The 25781-nt window shown below is 34.2% G+C and overlaps 1 protein-coding gene across 3 annotated transcripts in view; it reads left to right on the top strand.

Annotated features, from left to right (window-relative positions):
- Window positions 1–25371, top strand: part of LOC123538494 (chitin synthase chs-2-like) — a 50686-nt gene extending 25315 nt beyond the window's left edge. For all 3 annotated transcript variants that reach the window (XM_045322647.2, XM_045322646.2, XM_045322649.2), the window contains exons 10-29: window positions 3229–3401; window positions 5811–5886; window positions 6479–6678; window positions 7473–7546; window positions 8504–8597; window positions 9180–9333; window positions 10036–10246; window positions 10748–10948; window positions 11548–11640; window positions 12067–12371; window positions 14192–14356; window positions 14852–14981; window positions 15345–15402; window positions 15754–15923; window positions 18281–18515; window positions 19085–19268; window positions 20717–20842; window positions 21111–21211; window positions 21874–22080; window positions 23420–25371. In XM_045322647.2, the coding sequence (XP_045178582.2) occupies window positions 3229–3401; window positions 5811–5886; window positions 6479–6678; window positions 7473–7546; window positions 8504–8597; window positions 9180–9333; window positions 10036–10246; window positions 10748–10948; window positions 11548–11640; window positions 12067–12371; window positions 14192–14356; window positions 14852–14981; window positions 15345–15402; window positions 15754–15923; window positions 18281–18515; window positions 19085–19268; window positions 20717–20842; window positions 21111–21211; window positions 21874–22080; window positions 23420–23666 (3204 nt within the window). In that variant the 3' untranslated portion in view covers window positions 23667–25371. The remainder of the gene's footprint in view (window positions 1–3228; window positions 3402–5810; window positions 5887–6478; window positions 6679–7472; window positions 7547–8503; window positions 8598–9179; window positions 9334–10035; window positions 10247–10747; window positions 10949–11547; window positions 11641–12066; window positions 12372–14191; window positions 14357–14851; window positions 14982–15344; window positions 15403–15753; window positions 15924–18280; window positions 18516–19084; window positions 19269–20716; window positions 20843–21110; window positions 21212–21873; window positions 22081–23419) is intronic.
- The last annotated feature ends 410 nt before the right edge of the window (window positions 25372–25781 follow it).

The following is a 25781-nucleotide window of genomic DNA, read 5'->3' on the forward strand; positions in this document are numbered from 1 at the left end:
CCCCGTGCATTTCTCACGTTGTTATGACAATCTCAGTCTTGCATAGGAATTTTACATTGTCAAAATAGCATAGGCCTTATCAGTAGCAAGCCCCACGTGGTTCTGGGACAATCTGTGTATGAAAAGAATTGGAACCACTGCCTATCTCTTGCATGATCGTAAGAGGCGACTAATAGGGTCTTAACACTTGGTTTTGCAGTAACTCTGTGATTCCAGCAGGTATGCAAATTTTGATTCCATACCTCATGTTTTACTTCGATGTAAATGAGATGTGGAACCAAAATTTGTAGTCCTGTTTGGCGCCATATAACCTATACTGTGTTGTTGCGCCGTAAACCCCAAATAAACAAATAAACAATTAACAGTAGCAAATTGGAGGACATTTAGCACAACAGGGAAATCCTGAAGATGTGAGCAGGGGAGTTGAAAGTAATTTACTGTACCTGAGCCGTACAATAAAGTAGTAATCTGTATCAATCCGTAGCAATCTTTATGGCTCAGGTACGGAGCGATACGGATTACTACGTTTCTATCCGTAGCTAGACGTAGCTATCCGCGCCGTATGTGTGACTGGGGTATAAGAGAATGTTAAATATTAATAATAGTAATAATGATAATAATAATAATAATAATTATCATAATTATCATTATTATTATTAGATGATAATAATAAAAATGATAGTTTTAATAATAAAAATAATAATAATGATAAATCGAAGGTATAGTAAAGTCTGAAAAATTTCTTTGTACTGACAAACAATATCTGGTAATATGATAATAATAAAACACGTCGTACGTGAGAAAGTGAGCCTACCATTATATACAATACAAAACGAATGAGAAAATGATTAGATTTTATAAGTGCAATCACCATTTTAATAGATAACGTTGACAGGTTAAAATCAAATTATTATATTTCGTCTTCAAGGAGGAAAACTCTATGTTTCTATCTTATCTATAGCTAATAAAATAAACACTTAGATGTGTCAATGTTACATTTTCAGATAGAACATGAAAAATGAACTTCTTATTTGTCTAGAAACATGATGATATTTGTATTATATTCCTAAAGAAATTTTCTATTGAATAACGAATATTATTCCTTTAATAAAGAAGTGCAAAATAGATATAGTTTTAAAGCTATCACATATTTATTAAACACGTTTGATAATGAAATACAATGTTTCCTCTTCTAGTATATTGATACAGTTATAAGGTAAACTGACTTTCCAGTGAACAGTAACCCTTGTTTATTGTAATCATACTGTGAAAGTCATTAGCCTCCAACTGTGCTAATGAAGACAGAAATCCCTTGGCCAACCCCTTAAGAAATGTTAGATAGGATGAAGTTTTAGAAATCTTCAAAAATTGTATTACATTCATTTGATTGTAGAATTTATATATATACATCTGGTAAAAAGTTAAGCACCCCTAAATTTGTTACAGTGGTTTCAGTGTCAAATTTTCTCATGAAAACTTTGATACTAAAATCACTGCAAAAATGGTAAACTATGCAACATCAACACTGTGGCTAACTTCAAAAGGCAATAACTGACCAAAACTACAGTCTTTAATACCAAAAATTTTAAGTATTCAAGACGTATCGTTTCCTCCTAAAACAGACGTCGATTTAAGTATGGAGCTGCAAATGACATTAGTCCATTGTTTGTTACAGTTTCTTGGTAAAAATGTCAAATGAGGTGTCTATATCAAGTTTGTACCTTACTTGTTCAAAACCGGGTGAACCCGCCACGTGCACGGATGACTGCATCGACCCTACGTCTCATCCCTCAGGTCTGATGCGGAATTTGATGAATGGCCAGCTGTCGCCACTTGCGATGCAAAGCTGCTTCCAGTTCGTCAATATTCTGTGCAGGAGGGTCAATTTTCTGTATCCTACGCCCAAGAATATCCCAGATATGCTCCAGCGGATTCAAATCCGGGCTCCTAGCTGGCCAAGGCAAAGTCTCAATTGCATTAAGTTCGAGATAGGCCGTCACTGCCCTTGAACGGTGGGGTCTAGCGTTGTCATCCATGTACACAGGCCTAGTGGCAAGTGGATGGTTCTCAAAACTACCGGCTCAATGCCGTCTTCAATGTAACGTTCACCTGTCAATCTGTCCTGTATGGTCACCAAGTCCATCTTGTCATCATGCGATACGCATCCCCAAATCATTACAGAACCTATGCTGTAAGGAACCGTTGGCTTGATGTTTCCTGGTATGTAAGCCGTGTTTTCGTGCTACCAGACTCTCATTCGGCCATCTGTAACATGCAGCAAATACCTCCTTTCATCCGACCAGTGTATTCCCCGTCAGGTCCTCAAATTCCAGCTTCGTCTCGCCAAACACCATCGCAAACGCGTTCTTTGATGCTCATCTGTTAGCAGCGGACGCTTTATCACTCTTTGGGAGGTTAGTCCCGCCGCCCTTAGGCGAATGCAAAGCGTTTTTAAAGACAGGCGTCGATAAGGTAGCCATTGAGGCTTAAGACGTGTACTCGTAGAAAAGGTTTGTCATCTCACTAGCTCGATCCTCTCGTTACGACGTTACACGAGGTCTCCCTGACCTTAGCAGATCCTTGACATCATTCGTCTGACGATACTTCCTTATCAACCTGCTGACTACAGTGTAGCCTCGTTGACGCCCTAATGCTTTGAAAGACATTCCCGTCGAATGCATCCCGACAATTTGCCATATTTCCGCTTCCGATAGTCGTCTTCTGGCCATATTTACGTTACTATGTCTGAACTATGCGAAATAGCAAGGAAATATGCATTTCATATACGCGAATATGTTGCATAAGAATACTGCTTTTTGCGAAAAGCACGGGGTGCAGGATATTATCGCCTATATCTACGTGTACAATTATTGCCACTGTGTGTCAAAGCTTTTGTTCTATTTACGAAATATTATACGTGCCAACTAAAAAAATAAAATTTCAGACGCGTTGGTTTCTAGTGTACAATGGACCAAAATATTAGGGGGTGCTTAACTTTTTTCCAGGTGTATATATAAAAAATTCTCGCATATTAGAAACGTTTTATCATAAAGACGTATGCGGAAAATAAAGCCTGAAGAACTAGTAAATTATTTTTACGTTACCTGATTTAGAATTTCTATCGTACTTTTTTATTTTGTGGAAATATAAATGTCAGATACTTATATATATAAAAGTGATATCCAGTATACACACTCATAGAATGTTTAACCAAGTATGTTTTTCTAGTTACACAATGCGGACCACATATGCAAGATTCCATTTCCGTGGTTGAAAGATGGAGATACATTTTCAAACATTACATATATGATACTGGCTTCAGTAACAGGATACCTGTCTCTTCTGTTTCTAACAGCTCATATATGGACAAACAGGACAGAAAGGATGAGCAAAGAAAACATGTATGTACTGCTGGAATTATTTGTTGATAGCTTATTGATACGTAGTCTTAATTAGTTTTAATATATATAGCAATACAAACAAAGGTTAATGCAAAGTTTTGTAAATTAAAGGGAATTCCTACAGACTTTTATGCGCAGCCGACACTATCTATGGAAATTGATTAAAGTGACGTCAACATTTGTTAAAACATGTTGCAGACAATCTTGAAAATGAGGAATATTTAATAAAATAGCATTTTTCAACAAGTTTTGTCAGTAATCAAATGTTGTTACTGGTTTATGTTGTATTGACATGTATCATGTAGGTGTAGGTGGGCCGGTGGTCTAGTGGTAACACGTTTGACTGTCAATCCAGAGGTCCGGGTTTCAAATCCCGGTCCAGGCACTGAAAATTTCTGAGATGCTCTTGAGTTTCTCCAACCTAACTTAGAGGTCTGTACTGGTTCTTCCCAGGAAAGACGGCTTCGCGTGTATCTGTGCTATACACCGAGCACGTTACAGAATCAGACTGTCTATTCGCAAAGAGCTAGGCTAAGTTAGCTTTATCTCACTCTGTCCCTCAGGTCAGATCGCTCTGTGTTGGTACTAGTAGAATATGAATTTCGCGCCCTGGTTGGCTGCGTTTGCTATATTTTAAGCGCCTTTGAACGTGTTTATCATGAAAAGGGCGCTATAAAAAGCTGGTATAATAATAATAATAATAATAATAATAATCATGCCTGCCATATATCGTGCAATTTGCCATTTGTGCCTGTGTTTTGACAGTGCATTTTAGTACAAAGACAGTATTGTTCATATAATGTTAGACAATTAATTTGTATTGATAAGACGATATCTCCTTTCAAATCAATTAGTATTCAATTATAGAAAGGATTAAGAATTTTTTAAATATATTTTAAATATTTTTTAACTGGTAGCAGATATAATCAATTTGGGCAGGTTCGCGCCATTTTTCGTTCGAACAGGTGTTGTATTCATGCGGTCTAAACATACAATTTAGTCAATGACCCATTCATTTTTTGCCATTTTTATGTTCACAATACAATTATCTATACACAAGGGAAACAAGAAAAAAATCTATGAAACATTTTTTTTTTCAAAAATGAGAAAAATAGTCCTTACTATGAGTAATTTTCATAGAAAAAAAGTTAAAAAAGTGAATATGAAAAAAAGATTATCAAACGAGTATATTATAATAAAATCTGTAAAAAGAATAAACCTTATTGTGCTGTCTTGATGCATATTTTGTTGGTATTTATAAAAAAAAGCAGAAAATTATGAAAATGTTGAAAAATCGCTAGCAGTTTCAGCAACAGTGGGTGTATTTAAAACAATTTTTCACAAAAACAAGCCTGGTGACCCATTGTTTTTATTTATTCACTGTTTCAAGGACAAATTTTCCTATCATATATGTGAATATGAATAAAAAAATCTATGAAAGGAAAAAAACTGTAGGAATTCTCTTTAAATTAAACGCTTATCGAATTTTGATTACAAGAAAGATTAAACATTTGAAAGCATTGTAATTTTTCTAAAAACGTACACGTAATGCACATATTTTAAGATTTAAAGAGACAAGTTGTCACATTTATATCCCTAGATCAGTACCTGATTTTTTGCAATTTATGTGTTAAAGCTCATTCAGTAGAGTGATATACGATTTATGTTTTATATTATCCATGCAGATGAATTAATAAACTGGTATTTGACGTGCAGAAAAAATATATCGCTTGTGTTTACATAACACATCACACTTTCATTACGCAAGCATAATAAATATATTAAAGTAACTGTTGTGATAAAAATATATTATGATCAGCTTATTTACGAGCACTTCAAATTCACCCACGTATTTTGTATCGACAGATTTATATTCTTTCAAATACGTTGTTTAATGTTACAGTGTAACTTAAACTAATACGCCCGACTCTTGTGAAAGAACCTTCTCCGATTGCTCACCTTAAATCTTACCGCCCCCCCCCCCCCCCCCCCCCCAATTAGTATCTATTTTTGCTCATATATACAATGTACATTTACCATTACTGCATGATGACAGCTCATTTTTTTTTTGTACACAGTTGGCGGCAGTGTTTGTAAATAAAGATTAGTATCTAATTTACTAAAATATCACAATGTTCAAGCTTCGCAGGCTTATGCCAGATGTAAAGTGTAAGGTAGCTTTATTTCATGATAAACTTATCCTCGGTTGTTACCTGGTTTAGGCGTTTTGCTGACAGCAGGTCGTAATATTATTATTAGGGAAAGTCGCATCGTCGCTGGAAATCGTGATCATTTCCAGTAAATTTAACACTAATTCACATCAGTGATCACAGAGGTCTGAATGCACACTTCACGCATGCTCACGTTTTTGTTCGTTCATACTGTTTAAGCTTATAGAATTATTTTCAGGATGTTTTACAAGCCTTTATACTGTGGAACATTCTTTGACCATTCATTAATTCTGAACAGATGCAAGGATGGCATTGTAAGTGAAATATTTTACCGTTAATAACGTGTATATAGTAAAACGGTAAAAAATGCACTATTCTTAAATTTAATACTGAGCCGCACCATGAGAAAACTAACATAGTGCATTTGCGACCAGCATGGATCCAGAACAGCCTGCGCATCCGCGCAGTCTGGTCAGGATCAATGCTGTTAGCTAACAGTTTCTCTAATTGCAATAGGCTTTTAAAGCGAACAGCATGGATCCTGACCAGACTGCGCGGATGCGCAGGCTGGTCTGGATCCATGCTGGTCGCAAATGCACTATGTTTGTTTTCCCATGGCGCGGCTCAATTTATCTTTTCTCCATCTTATATCTGACGTTACATTTAATTCAAGTAGGAAGTGATTTATACTGGACATATCGAAAACACATTCTTTGTCATTAAAACGAATTTATTTATAAAATCTGTAGAAATATATTCTGAAAGCATAGATTGCAACCAAACGAAATAACAGCACACTCAATTTGATCCATGTTGTTCATGAGAGGTAATGAAGTTAGCAACTACCCTCACGCTTCCTAGCGGGGGTTGAGCATAACCTACATATCAAATACTTTTATACCAAAGAAAACAGGGTGGCCAGTGACTACATCAAAACAGACAGCAGGGGATCTTACAGAACGGAGTGCAGATACGAATTCACCAATGGGTCCAGAAGCCAAAGGAACGGATAAAAGTAGTGATACCATTCCACTCTTATACTTGTGTGCTACTATGTGGCATGAAACTGAAACTGAGATGACACAGTTGTTAAAGTCTCTGTTCAGGTCAGATATATTTTCATTTAAATATATACTTATTTCATGCTGTAAACTTATACATTGGCTATTTTTGAGTATGTCGTGTCATTACTATTAATTAGGTATATCATGCTGTAAGCTTATACACGGGCTATCTTGAGTATGTCGTGTTAGGTTTGCCGTACTGTAAAATCTATACACGGGCTGTTTTGAGTATGTCGTGTCACTAGCATGAATTAGGTATAGGCTCTTATATCGCTATGTCAATATACCGATATTGGGGTAATGCTCTGTTGAATATCCGTGTGCTGAGCGAGGTAACAGTCCAAAAAAAAAAACATAAATGTATTCATAACAGTAACGTTTTTGTTTTCAAAAGCGCTTTTCCCCTTCGCATACTTATATCAGATTTACTTTCATAATTGAACGAGTATTCCAAAGTACTTCATAACCACCGGTTAATCGATTTAGATATTCGATATTCCGTTCCGAAGAATTTAAATATATCAGAATAAAACCTGTTCGGATATGAATTTCGTGAGTAGTAGTCACGTTTCCGTGTTGGATGAATTATAATTACTTTAATATCTTTATTATTGTGAATATTGTATAAATAGGTACATTAAGAACTTCGTTTTCGTACAATTTTATCAATGTTTAAAAGCAGAGTTCTTAAAGTCCTTGGGTATACGTGGATATAAAGTCTATATACCAGAGGACATTAATGAAATACAAGTAGCATGTTTTCCTGTATAGAGATGTGTCAACTAATTGCTAACTACAGATATTAAATTCATATTGTTTATTTTTTTTTGGCACAGAATGGACATTGATCAATGTGCACGAAGTATTTATGCGGAAGGGATTCATCACCGTGACTACTACAATTTTGAAAGTTTGTATTTTATCCAAACATCTTTCTGTGTTAATATTATATATTTTTATCTGGCTAGGATGAAATATATCTATTTTTTTTTGTAACGTGAAATAAGATTTAAAAATTCGATCGTGATATGAGACTTAATTGCTTCTGGATACTTTACTGGATAATATACCACGATCACTATTGAAAAAATCCAGCAGTCTTATTGATATGTCTACGCAGTTTTGCAAATGTCATTAAAAGCAATAAATGCACACTGCAACCTGCAGACCTGAGTGTTCGCAAACAAAACTGTTTAGGTAGCCTCGTAGAGTCAGTTATATCACAACTGGGGTCTATCATATGACAGTGTCTAGAGCAAAAACTTACCTTAATTTATAGATCTGTTTAGTAGTCTATGGGTATATCTGTAAACTCCACCTTTTGACATTCTGTTGCTAGGCTTTTCATAAACTCCAAAATCACGGACAATATACAACTTGTTTAACTAAAGGCTAATTTGCCATTGTTATCTATGCAATAGATCAAGCAGTGGAAATTTTGTTTATTTTTAACTTTTACCGTAAGAGATATTTTTCTCCGAATTTTAAGCACTGCGTTAACGCACCGCTCGAAAAGTGCATCTAGGCATTTTAGGTTATGTTTAGTTAAAATGATTTTGAATTTTAAAAAGGAGATCAATATAAAGGTTCTATATTCAAATTTATTTCTCGTATTCTCTGTCACAACAGTAAACTATAAAGCACAAGTCGAAGTTCATCTGCTTGTCATGTGAATTTTCCTAAAATCGAGTTCACCGACAATACACACCTTGAGTAGTGTGACGAGTTTAACTACACGTTGTGAGTTAATGTCATTTTCCACTGCAGATTGCAAGATTGCTATGCCCAGTGCTTCAAGGAAGCCTACTCTTACCTGTTAGTTTAATTTATCTGAAAACCTGATGTATTTTATTATTTCATTTTACAGCTCACATTTTCTTTGATGACGCATTCGAGGAAGGGAGTAATATTGCTAATCAATATGTGGAAACGTTTATAAGAGTAATGGCCCAAACTGCAAGGTAAATTTATATGCACTTGAATGTTTGTCTTTATATCTAGCCAGTTCTAGATTATTTTTTATACAGTTATTGACTTATGTTGAGGTCAGTATGTGTTTTTACGGACCTGAACAAATGAAATTGACCGAGGACGCAGTAATTATTATATCTCTAATGCCTTCACCTGACTGGCCCATATTTCATACATATAAGAAAAAGTGACATCACAGGAGTCATTATCACTTTCGCGGGTCAATATCGCTTTTTGCGGACCTGCGCCTGCACACCTTCCGACCAATCAAATGAGCGCATTTGAGAAGGGAATATAATATTGCCAAATATTGATAAAGTTTTACTTTAGCTGTAAATACGTGCCTTGCTTACTCCTTTAAAAATTGTAGTTTATATTATACCTTGTAACTGTACAACAATATTTTCAAAACGCAGTTACTATCTAATTTTACGTTATTCGTATTATATCATTTATCGAGAAACTATTAACAAAAGATATAGATTGACCTCGGTGAACACAGGCCTAGCCTATCACAATAACTTATTTCTCATATTTGGAAATAGTCTATACTTCATTACATCATGATTTAGTTCTACGTATCCGAAGCATATTCCCCTGCGATCCCCTCGAAGGAGAATAACACCTTACGGAGGGCGGCTTACATGGTTCTTGCCTGGAGGAAATAAACTTGTAGCTCATTTGAAAGATAAATTCAAAATAAGAAGAAAGAAACGATGGAGCCAGGTATGTATCGTACATTTATATTGTCTGGGTATATTTTTCAGTTTTACGCTATACGTTGTGAATTAACTCTGTTTTACACTCTAATGATTACTTGTCAGCACAGCATTCAAACTGAGTCTGCTATGTTTTTTCTTTGTTACGTCTTATGCTTCCGTAGAATTTTAACAGGGTTCAGGTTAAGGCTGATGATCATTCTGCCACTCTGTTCCTTTATTTGTTTGCTTTGTCCTGGTGTACTTGTCTTATGTTGTATATTTGCGCATACAGTCAAACCTGTGTTAAAGAATAACTCTGAACAAAGACCACATTGTTCCAAAGATCACATGTTTCTTGTTTTCCAGTTTAACATTTAGAGTGTATTTTATTCTGTGAATAAAGACCACCTCCAAATAAAGACCACATTTTGGTTCTTCCAAGGATTGTCTTTATAGACAAGTTTGACTTGACTGTATTTTAAAAAGTCAGTCACCGAAGTTTTTGTTTAAAATGTCTGCATACTTGGAACGTGGGCTTTCCTATTTCGTTTTTTTTTTGTTTCTGTTCATAAAGGGTTATAAAATGTACAACACCCTCTTACTCATTTTAAGATCGGTTTTAGTGGAATTAAGTCATACAGTCACATCAGATAGACACAATGATCCAAACGCAATTCTTACTTTCGTTACAAATTCAATTTCCATACATTTTATAATTTTATTTTAGGTGATGTACATGTACTACTTTTTATCACACAAGCTTGACGTAGAAGAGACAGATTTTGACAAACAGAAGGAGAGAGCTAAGAACATTTTTATTCTAGCTTTAGATGGTGATGTAGACTTTAGGCCATCAGCCGTGAAGCTGCTTGTTGATAAGATGAAGCGAAATGATCAGATCGGAGCTGCTTGTGGTAGAATACATCCTATAGGAGATGGTACAATCTTACTTTAGATATTTCTAAATGACGTGCATAAAACCAATTTTCCATCATGGTTTACACCATACATCTGTTGTTGACAAGGCGCTTACGGTTACACATGTACATTTTATAACTGAATATCCATATTGTTAGTGAAATATTAGATATTTTTCCAAGTGAGTTTATTCAAAACTGATAAATCGAAGAGTATAAAGCAGTTTAATGATACCTACTTAACGTTCCTTTCGAATGAGAAGTCCATTATGTGTATTTGCCATTGTAGATTTTGTGTAAATCATTATAATGCTACTTTCATACTGAGTAATGTTTTGATATGTTACTTCCTAATACTAACACTGCCACAAATGTCTTTGACGTATTAGTCTTGTTGAATAGACTGTATGTTTGGGTCAAAGTAACTGTTGTGAAATGATAAAAAGCTGATGATATATATGGCTGATTAACAATATAGTAAGCATCAGTGTTCTAATAAGGTTATGCGTTATAACAATACAGGTCCAATGGTTTGGTACCAGAAGTTTGAGTACGCTGTTAGTCACTGGCTGGTGAAGGCAACAGAACACATTACTGGTTGCGTGCTGTGCAGTCCAGGCTGCTTCAGTCTGTTTCGAGGTTCAGCTCTAATGGACTGTAATGTTATGAGACGGTACACTACTCTACCTACACAAGCACGGCATCATATACAGTATGATCAAGGTACTAGTAACCTCGACTTCGCTATTTTGTTTAAGGATTCAACCTTGTAGGCATTCAATAAATTGGTCAGAGTTACAAGTAATTTTGAATACACTGAATTTGAAAAACTTTACCAAATGACCAGTGAAAGCATTTTAGTAAAACCATTGTACCGCAAAATGATGTTCTCTCTAGCTTGATTGGAGTCTGATTATAAATGATCATAAAAGTTACTTATACAATAACGTGGCAATTGAATAATTGATTAAAATGACAGGGAACAAGCAAATTAATCTGTTGTTATATGAAGGCTAAACTGATGACTTATCTTGTCTATTTTTTCCTTGAGATTTAAACATCATGCAGATCTTTTATAGAATTATTGAAATGCCTAAGTGGCAAAAAACCTTAAGTTCCTGTGTTTTAAATATCAGCATCTTTCGAAATTATATCAAGACTCCTAACATATGTAATCAAGTGTTTGGGTTACCGCTGGCGTTTTATAGTATGTTTCTGAAAATACATTACATTTTCAATTAATTCGTTCATGTCTATTTTGACTTGATGAAACAAGGATAAATTATTTGATGGCCTTTCTTCTTGTCTTTCATGCCGTTTAGGTGAAGATAGATGGTTGTGTACATTGTTACTGAAACAAGGCTATAAAGTTGATTACTGTGCCGCGTCCGATGCTTACACATTTGCACCAGAAGGTAGACAACTTTAAATTGCTGTGATTTTGAAATACATTGTTTTTGAAAAGAAAACATTTTTGCCGCTGTGGTTCGGGTTCGATTCCCGACGTGGTCATCTTTTTGTCTTGATTTGGCATTTTTAAACTCATATTCTGATGTTTATAATACGACCAAACTCGAATTTGAAAGAAAGATCATTTTTAGCCAAATCTGGAGGCCAGTGTCTTTAAGAACCGCTTAAAGCAGTGTGTTACCAAATTTCAAATTAATTGCATTGTGTTAATTTCTTAGATTGATTAGCAGGTTTTTATTTATAACAATTTATCGAAGAAATATACAAACGATATATTTCAGTTACAAAAACATAAATGGAAACGTCATTTATTTTTAGTTGCATAATGTTATTCTATTCTCAGTTTATATTTTGTATCATTACTGCTTTAGGTTTCAAAGAATTTTACAATCAGAGACGCCGCTGGACACCATCGACCATGGCAAATATTTTGGATCTCCTATCTGACTGGAAAGTGATAACAGACCGCAACGATAACGTGTCCATGCCATACATTGCTCTGCAGATGTCCTGGTTTATTTCGTCTGTTATAACACCCGGTGTCTTACTGTTGATGATTGTCGGGGCCACAAACCTTGCCTACCCAGAACTGTCTCTTCATGCAGCATTGTTGATTAACCTAGCACCGGTTGTTCTGTTTGTGATTATTTGCTTCTGTGCAAAGACAGAATATCAGGTAAATTTTGACAAGTACTGAGCTCTCTAACAAATATAATTATAATAATAATTTTCTCATGACATGCTTTGCAGTAAAACATTTATGCGTACAGCAAACGTTCAGTTAAAAAAGTCAAGCTGCTACATGCTTTGTTATTCATTTCAAGAAACAATACTAACTGTTAGTGACCCACTGGGTCAAGCTTATGCTTAATTTTTAGATTTACATTTATTCTCCGTGAAAACGAAACACTGCGGCTACAAACTTCGTTACTGCAAGTTTGATTGACATTCAAGTAGCTGTTACAAAAACGTTTGGTGTAACACCTAACAAAACAACAAACTTTGTTTTCGTTTTATTTGAATACACTACAGGTAATGTTTATGTTGGATGTCTGTCCTTGTTTTTCGTTGCATCCGTCATATTATTCTTTTCATTTATCATACATTCCTTGTACCGGTATTACACACATAAAGAGGAATGACATGTTTACCGTTTTGTAACTTTTAAAATACGTTATTGGTCTAATGCAATGAACGTTTGATTCACTTGATTATTCGTTTGCCTAAGTTTATAATGCGTATAATTATAAAGGAGGAGACATACTTGAATTCAAGACAGGTTTTAAAATCTCTAATGTTTGTCATTTCTTCATACATTTTTAATGCTCAAGCTACGGAATTTGTCATCCAATTGACAATATATCAATATACGCGGGCTGTTTAAAATTAACGTAGACTTTGTCTATAGCTTTTATACTTTAAAGCAAAACAGGAAACACGCCATCATGATTCGAAGTCTTTCTACTAAATCCATTACAAATATGATGTTATTATGATCGTATAGTCGGGAGTTACGCCTCCTCGAAAACTGTTACTTAAACGAACCGGCGTACATTGATGATATTTCAACGACGTTAATGACATTAAGTTTGCATTAATATATACATTTGTGGATTTCTTATATTACTTTTGATAAACAATACCCAAGTCATAATAAGACGTTTGGTTTACTGAAAACAGCATGAACAACAATACCAGGCATCTCAGACAGGGTGTGCAACATGAGTAGTTGAACTTTACCTAAGGCGTCTTAGATTGACGTGAATGTCGAAACACGGATTTTCCCCTCCACCTTCGGTGTCTTTAAGTTATTCTTGACCATTTATGAATCGTTTGTACCACTTGAAGATCACGGCACAGATGACCGAACATTTCTGCAATGTCTGCTTCATTATTCTATCAATTTCGGTTGGTGTTTGTCGACATTTCAACATAATTTAACAAACCTCGGCGTAAATGTGCGAGTCGGTGACGACGTTATATGCGTTATAAACACAGCTAAAATGTTACAAAAATGTATGACCAAGTTACACAATAATTGCGAATTGCAGTCATATACTTCAGATTGCACTCCTCACAATTGGCGGCTTTTGACAGAAAAAGGGTACGTTATTTTTGAACAGCCCTCGTACAACGTAGTATCTAAACATGAAAACAGTGTGTGATATGCTGAAATAATTATTTATAGAACAACAGAAGTTGTTTGTTATTCAAATTGTCAGTGCTACATTATAATTTACATGCAACCATGTTCCTATTTCCATTTCGATTTTCGTAGGCGACCTCGTGACCGAGTGGTTAAGGTATCACCTGGGGACTTCCTACTCCTTCAAAACTAGAAAGTCGCCGTATGATCTATAACTGTGATATTAACCCCAACAAAAACAAAACAAAAAGGTTTTCGGAAGATCTTTGCTCTGTTTGCTACTCTATGATAATTATTTAACAATATCTATGACATATACTATATATCAACAAAGCTTATTTCCATTTCAGCTAAATCTAGCGGCTGCCCTTTCCATAGTGTACTCACTTGTGATGATGATAGTCCTCGTTGGTTTAATACGAGAGTCTGTTGAAGATGGCTTTTGTTCAGTTATTACACTGTTCCTATTGTTTGTGTCTGGTGTATTTGTGACTGCTGGATTGACACACCCAAAGGTTTGACATTTTTCATCAGGTGCTTTTGTTTTTCTTTGTACATTTCTATCACATGGATTGACAATAAAGTTCTTACAACTTCAGTTTACTATTCTGCATAATAGAGCAATAAAAAGATCGTGACAACTCCCATCGGGATTAGAACCTGCACCCTCTCGTGAAGTCGACTGGCACTCTATTTCTACACATTTGTATCTCTACTGATAAGCAACGTTAATGATTAAAAAAAAGACTGACTCTAATAAAAAAAAAAAACTACCACATTATCAGTCAACCATTATTTTCAGCCTAGAATGAAAGGAAGTGTTTTTGCTTCCTATTCACGACAAAAAGAACAAATACTGGTTGTTTATAATCAAATGTTTTGGAGAAAAACACTTCACTTTTTTCCAAATTTGCCCTGTTTAAAACATACTGAGCAAAAATAAACTTAGATAAATTTTGCAATATTGCAAAATTACAAAATTGTAAATTGAACGTTAAACAAATTTTCAGGAGATCGGTTGTCTAATTCATGGATTCTTGTTCTTTATCGCAATACCTTCCATGTCGATGCTTCTGATGATTTATTCTATTACCAACCTAAACAATGTCTCCTGGGGAACGAGGGAAGCCCCAAAACCAGGTATGAAAAATAGCATGAACATTCATTTAAGATTATATAACAGTATGATGAATGTTATGCATTTACAAATGTATTATTATTAAATATGTAGTTCAAAGTTCGACTTACACTTATTTGGAACATAATCAGAAGAGGTTCTTGTTGATCTGCTAAGTCAGCTATTAAAATTGTTTTACTTTAAATTTTGATCGAATGTCTCGTTTAAGAAGAAAGTCTCTCAGATCATGTATTAAACAATGTTAAAGACAAATAGAAATAAATAAACTTAACATTGTGGACTTGTTTTATGCTAAGTACCACATAAAGTAAGTCATAAATGTTCAATTCAATAAACGATGAATTGTAAACTTTCTCTTCATCTAGGAACCAGCAATGCAAAAAACAGTAACAAGAATGTTGTACAGAGTTTCTTGGATAAATTGTAAATATAGAATATTTATGCAAATTCCAAAATCTATACATGTATTCACATAATTGCATATTCATATCAAACTGTATCCGTATGAAATCATGCAAGTAAACCTTGGTACATGTTCTACTTCTATTTTTTGAAGACATTTATTTTCACACTAGAATATTTAATATGAACTAATTGCTCGAGGAAACACACATAATCTATGATGAGGTTATGAATTAGGTTGATGTTGAAACTTCCGCAAAATTTCCTGTTCCGTTTTTGTTAAAAATTTTCATCATATCCTGGCTTGATTAAACATCAACGCTAATTCTGCTGTAAATTGTATTTCATAATAATCAATTTATACAAATTAAGCTGCGGTTGTTGCCAAGCTACTTCGGCTTACAGACAGGACGAAGTCAATAATAAATTGGAAGAGGTCATGTCCAAATTTAATGAAATGGAATCTGGTCGGCAGCAGACAGATGGCACTCAGCCAGCACAAAGCAAGGAAGAAAAGGAAGAAAGTTCTGATCGGGATGCAGGTTTGTAAACAGTAATTATAGTAGAATCTCTGGAAGTAAATACTAACAGGGTCACACTACACAATGCAGACACCTAAGTTAAACTATAAAACAGATTGAATGCATTAATCACTCATCAACGAGATGCATTTTATTTATACGTAGACGATACAAAATTAAGAAAGTATTCGATTAAAATGCAGAGTTGGTAAGTGAGTAACATGACTAAAAACAAGACAACATATATAACATATAAAACAGCAAGTTATCTTTGTGTAATTAAACGCAGTTGGGATATGACAGCTCAAACTAGTTTGATGAGACAGCGTTCAAATTTGATAAAGTGATTCCTTGGTAAGGTCAGCTCAAATATAAATATTGAAATGTCCGAATGTGTAAATAAATAGCATCGTACTAAAGTACCACTATCCCAAAATACTCAATAACTTGTCAGAATCGAAGTCAGGGCGCTAAGATAATAACTTTTTTCGCAGTGAGATTAGGCAAGTATGTTGCAAGACAAATGTCCACTTCCTCCGTCCTTTATGTGTAGGGTTTAGTTGAAAATTTCATTGCACCATCAAACAGAAAAACGTATTTGATAATATGTAGTGTAGCCAGTCAAACATGTCCTGTCCTTACGGTTTTTAGCTCACCTGAGCCAAAGGCTCATGGTGAGCTTTTGTGACCGCTCAATGTCCGTCGTCAGTCGTGCGTCCGCCAACAATTTCTAAAAAAAAAACTTTTAGAATGATCCTTGGGTGGCCCCCTTTCAAAATTGTTCAAGGAGTTAAATTCCATGCAGAACACTGGTTGCCATAGCAACCGAAACGAAAAACTTTACAAATCTTTTTGTCCAAAACTGCAAGGCGTAGAGCCTTGATATTTGGCATGTAATATCATCTAATGGTTCTCTATGAAGATTGTTGAAATTGCTCCCAGGGGGTTACAAGTTTTACATAGACTTATATAGGAAACAACTTTAAAAATCTTATTGTCTAAAACCACAAGACCTAGGCCTTTGGTATTTGGTATGTAGCATTGCCTTGTGGTCCTCTATCAAAATTATTCAAATTAGTACGCTGGTGTGAAAAGAGGCCCAGCCCCCGGGTGTCTCAAGGTTTACATAGACATATAGGAAAAACACATTTAAAAGTTTTCTTGCCTTAAACTGTAAGGCATAGGCTTTTGATATTTGGTGTGTTGCATTGCCTTGTGGTCCTCTACCAAAATTGTTCAAATTATGCTCCCTGGAGTGAAAAGAGGCCCTGCCCTGTGTGTCCCAAATTTAACATAGACTTCTATAGGGAGAAAAAAATCTGCTTGTCTGACAGTTCAAGGCCGAGGCCTTTGATATTTGATATATAGCAATGCCTAGTGGATTTCTAATAAGATTGTTCAAATTATGCCTTGGGGGTCACTTGTTATATGAGTTATATAGGAATAAATACTTCAAAAATCATCAGATCATATTTCCTAGACTGTTTTATTATAATTACCTGACTTCCACAAGCGTTTAGGGGTCACTTGACCTACTGACCTACTTTCTTGTTTTTTAAGATACAGCTTGAAATTTGGATGACATGTATAGTTTCAGTGACCATGAATGTGACCCACTGACCTACTTTCTAATATTTCAGCATCAGTGTGCCATTTTAAACGTTAAATATACTACTCAGGTGAGCGATTCAGGATCACCATGACCCTCTTGTCTATAATATCCACCTTTTAATTTTGAAGAGTGTTACAAATTGTTGATTAAAATGAACGTTTACATTGTTTACATAAACACATCTCCAAAGTGTTCTGGCTGTACAATACCAAGTCAAAGAAAGTTTTAAGGTGTGAACTATATTTCTTTTATCATACGACGACGTACGGTAAATTGTAGCAAAAACCTTCCACAGTTTAAGAAAGCGGAAACTTTGGTAACTACTTTTTGTATTATATAGCTTTCAATTATTAAATTAATCTAATTTCCTTTATGCTCCTGTAAAAAGAACACATTGTCGTATATAATTTCCATATTATGTTGCTCTCGGGACATCTCCGTCTAGGAAGGTGTAGTTGACAATGCCAAAGGTGAAATGGGCTCGTATCATATAAATTTAGTTTCTGAATTGCTATTTATCTGACTATTCATTTCTTTAAATGGATGATAGTATTTCACTATTTTCAAATATTCAGGTAATCCACTTTAAAATTAATTTGCAATGAAGGAAAGACATAAAGCCGTTAATACATTGATTAGCTCTGCAAAACATGTTCAATGCATATCTGTTCATACAGTCCTCCAAACTGTGATTCCGTTTGTCAATGGTTGTTATTAAAATACAGATGAAAAGAAACGAATGGAATTTTTTAAAACATTTTTCCAGAACCGACCCCTCTTCCAAAGAAAGACAAGTATTCAAAATTCTTAAATTTCAACTACGAAACGTCAACGAAGCTAAAATATCTGAGAATAGAGGAAGAGCTATTTTGGAAATGGTTGATAAAGACTTATCTCTCTCCTGGTGGAAAGTCAGGTGACGGCCGCCAAACCGAAGAAGAGAAAATGAAAGAGAAACTGAAAGAAGAAAATATGATTAAGCAGGAACTGAAAGAATTAAGGTAAATTATATGAAATCTTTAACTGAGATTGATTTTGACGTTATTTTCTATTCTTTATAAGGGACTTGGTTGATTTAATACATATATCATAAAACGTCGAGAAAGTATTTTTCAACTAGGCATTTAGAAGAATTAGTGTTAATAGTTCTCAAAATTCTGAATAAAAGAATCGAGAAAAACGAAATGAGAAGCAATTCGTCCTGCAGTTCTAGCGCTTAAACATAATGTATTAATAACTTCAATATAAACGCTATAATTATATGTGCTGATATTAAATTAATGGAAAATCAAGCTACTCATAACTGTTTAAATAAAATATTCTATATAATATTCTATATAAAGCAGAAAGTAGAATTAAATATGTTTTTTGCTATGAAAATATTCGCTGTTTAATTCCCAGAATAAACACATTGAATTTGTAATTACAACATCATCAGTATAGTCTTTCCTAAAAACAAGAATATTTGTATGTTTTTTAATTATCTAATATGAACACAGTTTAATGATAGATTATTATATCTGAGAGGCCAAAACATTAAGTGCATTTACATCAGTGATTTATTTTTCAGAAACAAAGCGAGTGTGGCTTATCTGCTGATAAACGCACTTTTTATCACAATAATATTTTTTCTTCAACAATCAAATTTGGATACAAATGGGGATTTGTCAGTGAAAATTGAATGTGGCGGTGGAGATTTTCTTGAAGTAGAGCCAATAAGCATGGCATTTACCGTTGTATTTGGACTCCTGCTGGTAAAATGTTTTAAACTATATCATACAATACACATGTATATAAAAACGATATAATTATCATCCGCATTTAAGGATACGATAAATGCATTTAAGGTAGTTCTGCACGTTTGGATTGAAATATTTTTTACAATTTGATTAAACTCTGATTTTTCAAAACTTCAGAATATACCTAGAAAATTCAGCAAATAAAAAGATAGGGACGTATGTTTGATTTTTTTGCTAGACTGATTTGAAAAATTTGGCCCTCATGCAATATTTTATAATGGGAGTCTACGGGAAAATCATAACTTTCATAACATTTTCGCGAATAGAATTTTTTCTACAATGTAGATTTTGATTAAACTTCTCACAGTTGTAAATAAACACATCACCTATAATTTGATGAAATAAAATGTATTGGTCCGTGTGCTTATGTTTTTAGATATTTGACCATGTTTAAAGTAAACCGGATATTTCACACTAATTTTAAGACATTATTTTGTATTGTTTAACGTGTCACATGTTTTAATATCATATTTTGACTTTAGAAATATAGCAACAGTGCCATTGTAATAAATTTACTCACAGGTTTCTATTTATTCATAAAATGTTTTTCATTTCCGTACGCCGAATCCAGGCTTTATTCTACGTTTACCGGATAAATGACGTTACGCCATCACTTCCGGTTTATCAAACGTGCAGAACTACCAAATTACATTCAGTTCAATTAGCTTTCGTAGTCATGTCATTTTTTGACTTAATAATCAGGATACATCAAAATACGTTTGAAAGTGTATGTTCTTCAATTGTAGGTTATGGCTATTCAATGATATTTTCGAATTACAGGTGAATTGTTAACAAGTTATCTTAACTATATACCATTTAACTAAGAAGTGCTCAGGCCCCAATTTCACGAAAAAAGTTATTATTGTCTAATGTTGACTTTTTTTCTAAAACAATGTATTTATAGCTAAATTGTATATGGTTAGTATTATTTGTCTACAGTACTTATTTCAGTATATTTTTTCTATTTAAGTACGATATAACGAATTTAAGTATTTGCTTAAGTATATTTCTTATTTCTGTACTTCGTTTCCTGTAAAATTCAGAATTGTTGTGTTTTGGTCTATGAAATAGTCATATACAGTTCTGATATAGATGAAAAAGTCAACATTGAAGACGCATAACAAGCTATGATATAACATACTTAGCTAAGCAATTACTCAAGTTTTTTCGTGAAATTGGGGCCAGACTTTTATTTTAATTACTTACGGAAATAGGAAAGTAAAAAGTGCTTTAAATTTACATTTTGTGTATTGAATGTGTAGAGATATTTCGTCAAAATCGATTTTGATCATTGTTTTAAAATTCTTGCGTGGCATTGTAATGGTGACACGGCTATGTTGTTTCCACCCGGATCAGTAAATTGTAATATATATGATTGAATACTTTCGTTTTTATATATTCAGGTGATTCAGTTTCTGTGCATGATTGTCCATAGACTTAAAACGTTTTTGCAAATCAATTCAATTACCCGGATCAAACAAGACTTTGACGTCGACCAACTTTTCATGGATGTGGTCAATGAAATACTTGTAAGTTAAAGACTGAAAAAATATGGTACACATTATTTAGAGATGTGAGGTTTTAAAGTGAATCTCATATATATGTTTTTGCAGATAACTTGTGTTTATTGGCATAATAATGATGTTTTGTAGAACACTGAAGTAAAAATTCTAATTTCAAATATTTGTCTAAGGGCACATATTACGTTCTTTCGATTTTTCTCTTCATTTATTGTTATTTATTTAAACATTTAGTAACCTAACCTTTAGGATGGTTTCTCGATGTTTTATTCCATAGGAAAAGAAGCGTGAAGAAGCAGCGAAAGAACCAGAAACACTAAAAGAACCGGAAGCAAAGGGAAAACAAAGACTTAAACAATTTATTAGAAATAATGTTATGTAAGAATATTGTCTTGCTTAATTTTCTTGCTTAACGTCAGAAAGCGCCTAGAAATGCTACAGTATGTACAGGGTTGTATTATGGTTTTCTTAAAAGATTCCTGTCCTTATCAAGGTGTTCTTGTAAAATGTTTGTTTGTTTTGGGTTTAACGCATTTTTTCAACAGTATTTTAGTCATGTATTGGCGGGCAGTTAACCTAACCAGTGTTCCTGGATTTTCGACAAGTGCAAACCTGTTCTCCGCAAGTAACTGTCAACTTCCCCACATGAATTATCAGAGGTGGTGGACGAATGAAAAATGTGAAATATTTTCATGTTGTCATGTCCAACATGTTTTCTATGATATGTATTTATAAGTAAAATCAGTAACTTATTTAGTATCATCGCTCTTCCAACTTAAAATAACTGGCAATAATTATTGTCAAAAGAACTTGAAGATTAAGACCTCTGGGTTTCAAGGCATAAAATATATATTATACATTATTGATATCAGTCAGGCCCGATTTGTTTAAATGTAACATCTTTAACACTACTATTCTTAATCATTTGATTATAAATCAACCATAAATTTCTTTGATTATTTTGCAAATTGCATATAAGCTGCGTAAACGCATCGGAATGGCCATATTTCACACATTGTGTTTCCTTCACTCAATTACAGAAAGCAACTCCATGTTATAGATGAAGTGCTGCTTGACAAAAATAAAGAAGTTGATAAGGATGACATAGGTTCTTCTTCAGATGTAAAAACGTCACGTAGGTCACTTAACAAAGAAGAGAGAAAACCAACGGGAAGGTTTAAGACAGTGGCAGCAGCACTCGGCCGCATGAGTAGCTATAAGAAGCTGAAACTACACGATAATAATAGGTATTGTTGTAAGTAGTTAAGAAACAATGACAAATACCACAGAATGGTAACAAACGGCACAATATGTAAACAACGAAAATGGACATGTAAATGTATATTAAGAGCAAACCTAACAATCTATAATTATTCGCCTTTACTCAACGGTGATGTAGAAGGTAGAGCAGAGCAACACGGGAAAACAAGTTAAGGAACTCACAACAGAATAGAAGACGAATATCAAATCATTTCCGTTCAATCTGCTTTTTGAATAACATTAGAGGAAAGCGTAGCTTCCCAATGCTAATACAGTACACACCAAACATGCAATATGTCTCAAAATAGTCTGGTGTAGAATTATGTAAAATAGTTACTTTGGGTGTAGAATAATTTATATGAAGAAGTGATCTAGCTGGCTTACGGTGGTTCTAGAAAGATGCCCGCCCATGCCTGTGATTATGCCAAAAAAAAACAAAGAAAAATATCAAACAGGGAATGCCACGCACCAAAAACGTAGCCTCCTCAAAACGAAACCCCCAGCACGCAGACGCGTGCACCACACACACATACACACACACACACACCCAAAGCCAACACATAAGGACAAAACGAACAACACACACGCACACAAAGCCAACACATAAGACGAAACGAACAAACAAAGGAACACAGTGGGGCACCGCCTTGGAACGGTCAGTGGCAAAAACACCACTGGGGAGCTTAAACCGGTTTATGGTGCACCTAACCTCACTCTTACCCCCACCATGTTCCAAAGACATGGGACAGTGTAAATAAAAGTAATCCCCTCCAGGTGAATCTCTTACACACGTAATGGAAACAAAAAGGCATGGCATGTAAAACACAAAAATGCTCGTGTATAAATATATAAAAAACAAACCTTAAGAACCAAAAACGTATGTACTCAATGCCTTTTCAGAAGACAGAGCAACAAGAGAAACACCCTTAAGGGCCCGACGAAACAGGCCAGAAGACAAATATCAAAACAGTTCAGTCCTGGTAGGATTTAAAAACTGCTTATCATAGAGTCCTCCCCCTCTTCCGTCAGACGCAATCAAAGAGGGAAGCGTAGTGTCCAAATGTAAACGGGTTGAACACTAAACATGCGGTATGTCTCAAAACAGTTGGGTCGTAACCTCAGACAGGCACTTTGGGTCCACCACCAACGGTGAAAATTCGCCATATGATTTAAAATGTGCCCGTGTGCCTCAAAACCAAACAGAATCATTAGTAATAGAATAAGTTGAAGATAAAACTTACTCTTTTTGTACACAATTAATAAAGTGCTAGAAGTATGCATAAATATAATAATTTATGCGTAAATATCAATTACCCCTTACTTTAGTTTCAGGCAAATGTTCCAGACCCTTACACCATCAGCCCAAAACAGTGTTGTTGAGACTAGAGTAGAATCAATCAGACATAACGGCACACCTAATCTGAATGAGACAAATGACGATTTAGATACAGGTGAAGCAGCAACCAATCAGGATGACAAACCAGAACTGAGCGAAACACAAGACGACAAGAAAACTGACAGTACGTCTACAGTTTCAGAAGAGAAAAGGAAAGCACCGATAGATGCTTGGTAGGTGGTGAAAGACACCGGGTGTTCGAATGACACACATATACCGGAAGTGAATACATAAAACTGTTATCAATAATTCTTTTCGATAAAAGGTTTACCAGAGAATTATTTTGACTAAGCTAAAAATATTATTTCATACATAATGTAGATATGTTATGTTCTGCAAGTGAATCTAGCAACTCGAAAAATAATTTACTGACATCCAACATGAATTTTGGTAATTGATATTTACATTGACCTGGAATTGCCAATACGCGTGTCAACTGTTTCAGATTTGACCAAAGAAATAGTAATTAATAAGAAATGGAATCAGTAAGTGACATCTGATACAAATTACTCCTGATACGAAGTAACGCGGCGCATTTTAAATTAAACAGAAGATCGGCAAATAATAGAGGCCGGGTACAAATTTTAAACTAGCTATGATATACATAAGTATAGTGTTTCAATTGTCTAGTCGAACAATTTAAAGCTTAATGTACGCTGAAAATGATGCATAGTAAAACAAAAGACTTAAAGCAGGCCCTTAATGTTTCTAAAGAGTGGAAAGAAAATACCTAAAACATTGTTATTCTGTAAAACATAACAGATGCTGACTGCGTACGAAAGCTATTACATGTAAAAGTTAAAAATTGTCATACAATAAAGTCATTCTTAACTAAGGTCTAGTAACAAATTTGATTAGAGGCAAACTAGTTGTATTACGTATGCTTTGAAATAAAGAACACTTTTAAGTAACACATGTTTTTCTTTCTCACGAGATGACGGACAGTTGAAACAGGTTCTAATTTCTATATTTAAATTCTCACAGCCCCACAAAGATTATAGAATGGCAAATTACTAAATTAAATAATCAAATATTTTTCAGCAATAAGGTCAGTCTTAAAAATTCTATATGCTCGCCCTGACTCCTAGCCGCAGATTCTCTTTGTTTCAGTACTTTCCTTTCGATTTCTTTCTCAAACAGAATCAACCGCCTTTACAAAAGGTCACGTATTTACATGTTTTAACTTAATGACATGTTGTAGCTTTATACTTGAAAGCATATTCTGGTTCTACATCTTATTGAGGAAGACACTTTAGCCCTGTCAAAACTTTTCTGTTTATCCTACTACAAATACATTATGACAAAAACAAAAAGAACTTCTTTATTCTGTCATATCTTGGGAATTAAATTACATTATGCGAATTATTTGACCATATATCATGATATATCAATGAAAAGTCAGTATGTAACATATGATATATGTATCCTTTAAATGATAGATGCTCGTTTAATAAAATACTTATTTTATCTGATTATTTGTGACTTGTTAAAAATGAGTAGAGGTGGTACATGTAAAATGAATGTAATGATGCCTTTGTACAATCTGACTTTGTTGTTATAATATTATATGATAATTAGTAATAACATGTTTGTCTAAGTGTAAAAGAAATTTGACAGATGAAATTGTACAAAGATTCGCCTGTACAAGTTAGGGGCGTTACACTTTATTGAAACATGCAGTTAAAAGTGGATGTTTTCATTCCAAAACCTCAGCATAATGGTTATCTTTCTAATTAATCTATTCAAATATATCAAACATTATAAACTTTTATATATTATGTATATGATATGATGTCTTATATTTAAATTAATTGTTTTATTGTTAATAGCACTACTATTTCTACAGCAATGAACGAAACATAATAAACTTTTTTTTTGTGTTTTGCGTGGTTGTCTTTTCTTTGCTATATATCCTAGTATATATAACAATAATCGATAGAAACTTCATCCTTCGAAAAAGGAACCAAATCGTCTTAAGTTATATTTATACTTATTTCAAATATAAACTCTTTAAGTTGACTGATTAAATAATTTCCCTACCAAATTGGGGGTTACTTTACGGTACCCTCAGGGCTGAATTTTTTCTTCGAACAGTTTTACCACTGTTTGATTAACTACTCCATTTGGAGCTGGAACACAGTATTTGCAAAGCCAATCATTAACCCAACATTTCAAGCAACAGGACCGGTTTATGCTAATTGTACCACATTGTTTAAAAAATGTAGCTTCTCCTACAAATATCATAAATAGATTCAAATACGCATAAATGAAAGCGTACGAGAAAATGAACAT

Source organism: Mercenaria mercenaria, chromosome 18, assembly GCF_021730395.1.
Source record: "Mercenaria mercenaria strain notata chromosome 18, MADL_Memer_1, whole genome shotgun sequence".
Classification (NCBI taxonomy): Eukaryota; Metazoa; Mollusca; class Bivalvia; order Venerida; family Veneridae; genus Mercenaria; species Mercenaria mercenaria.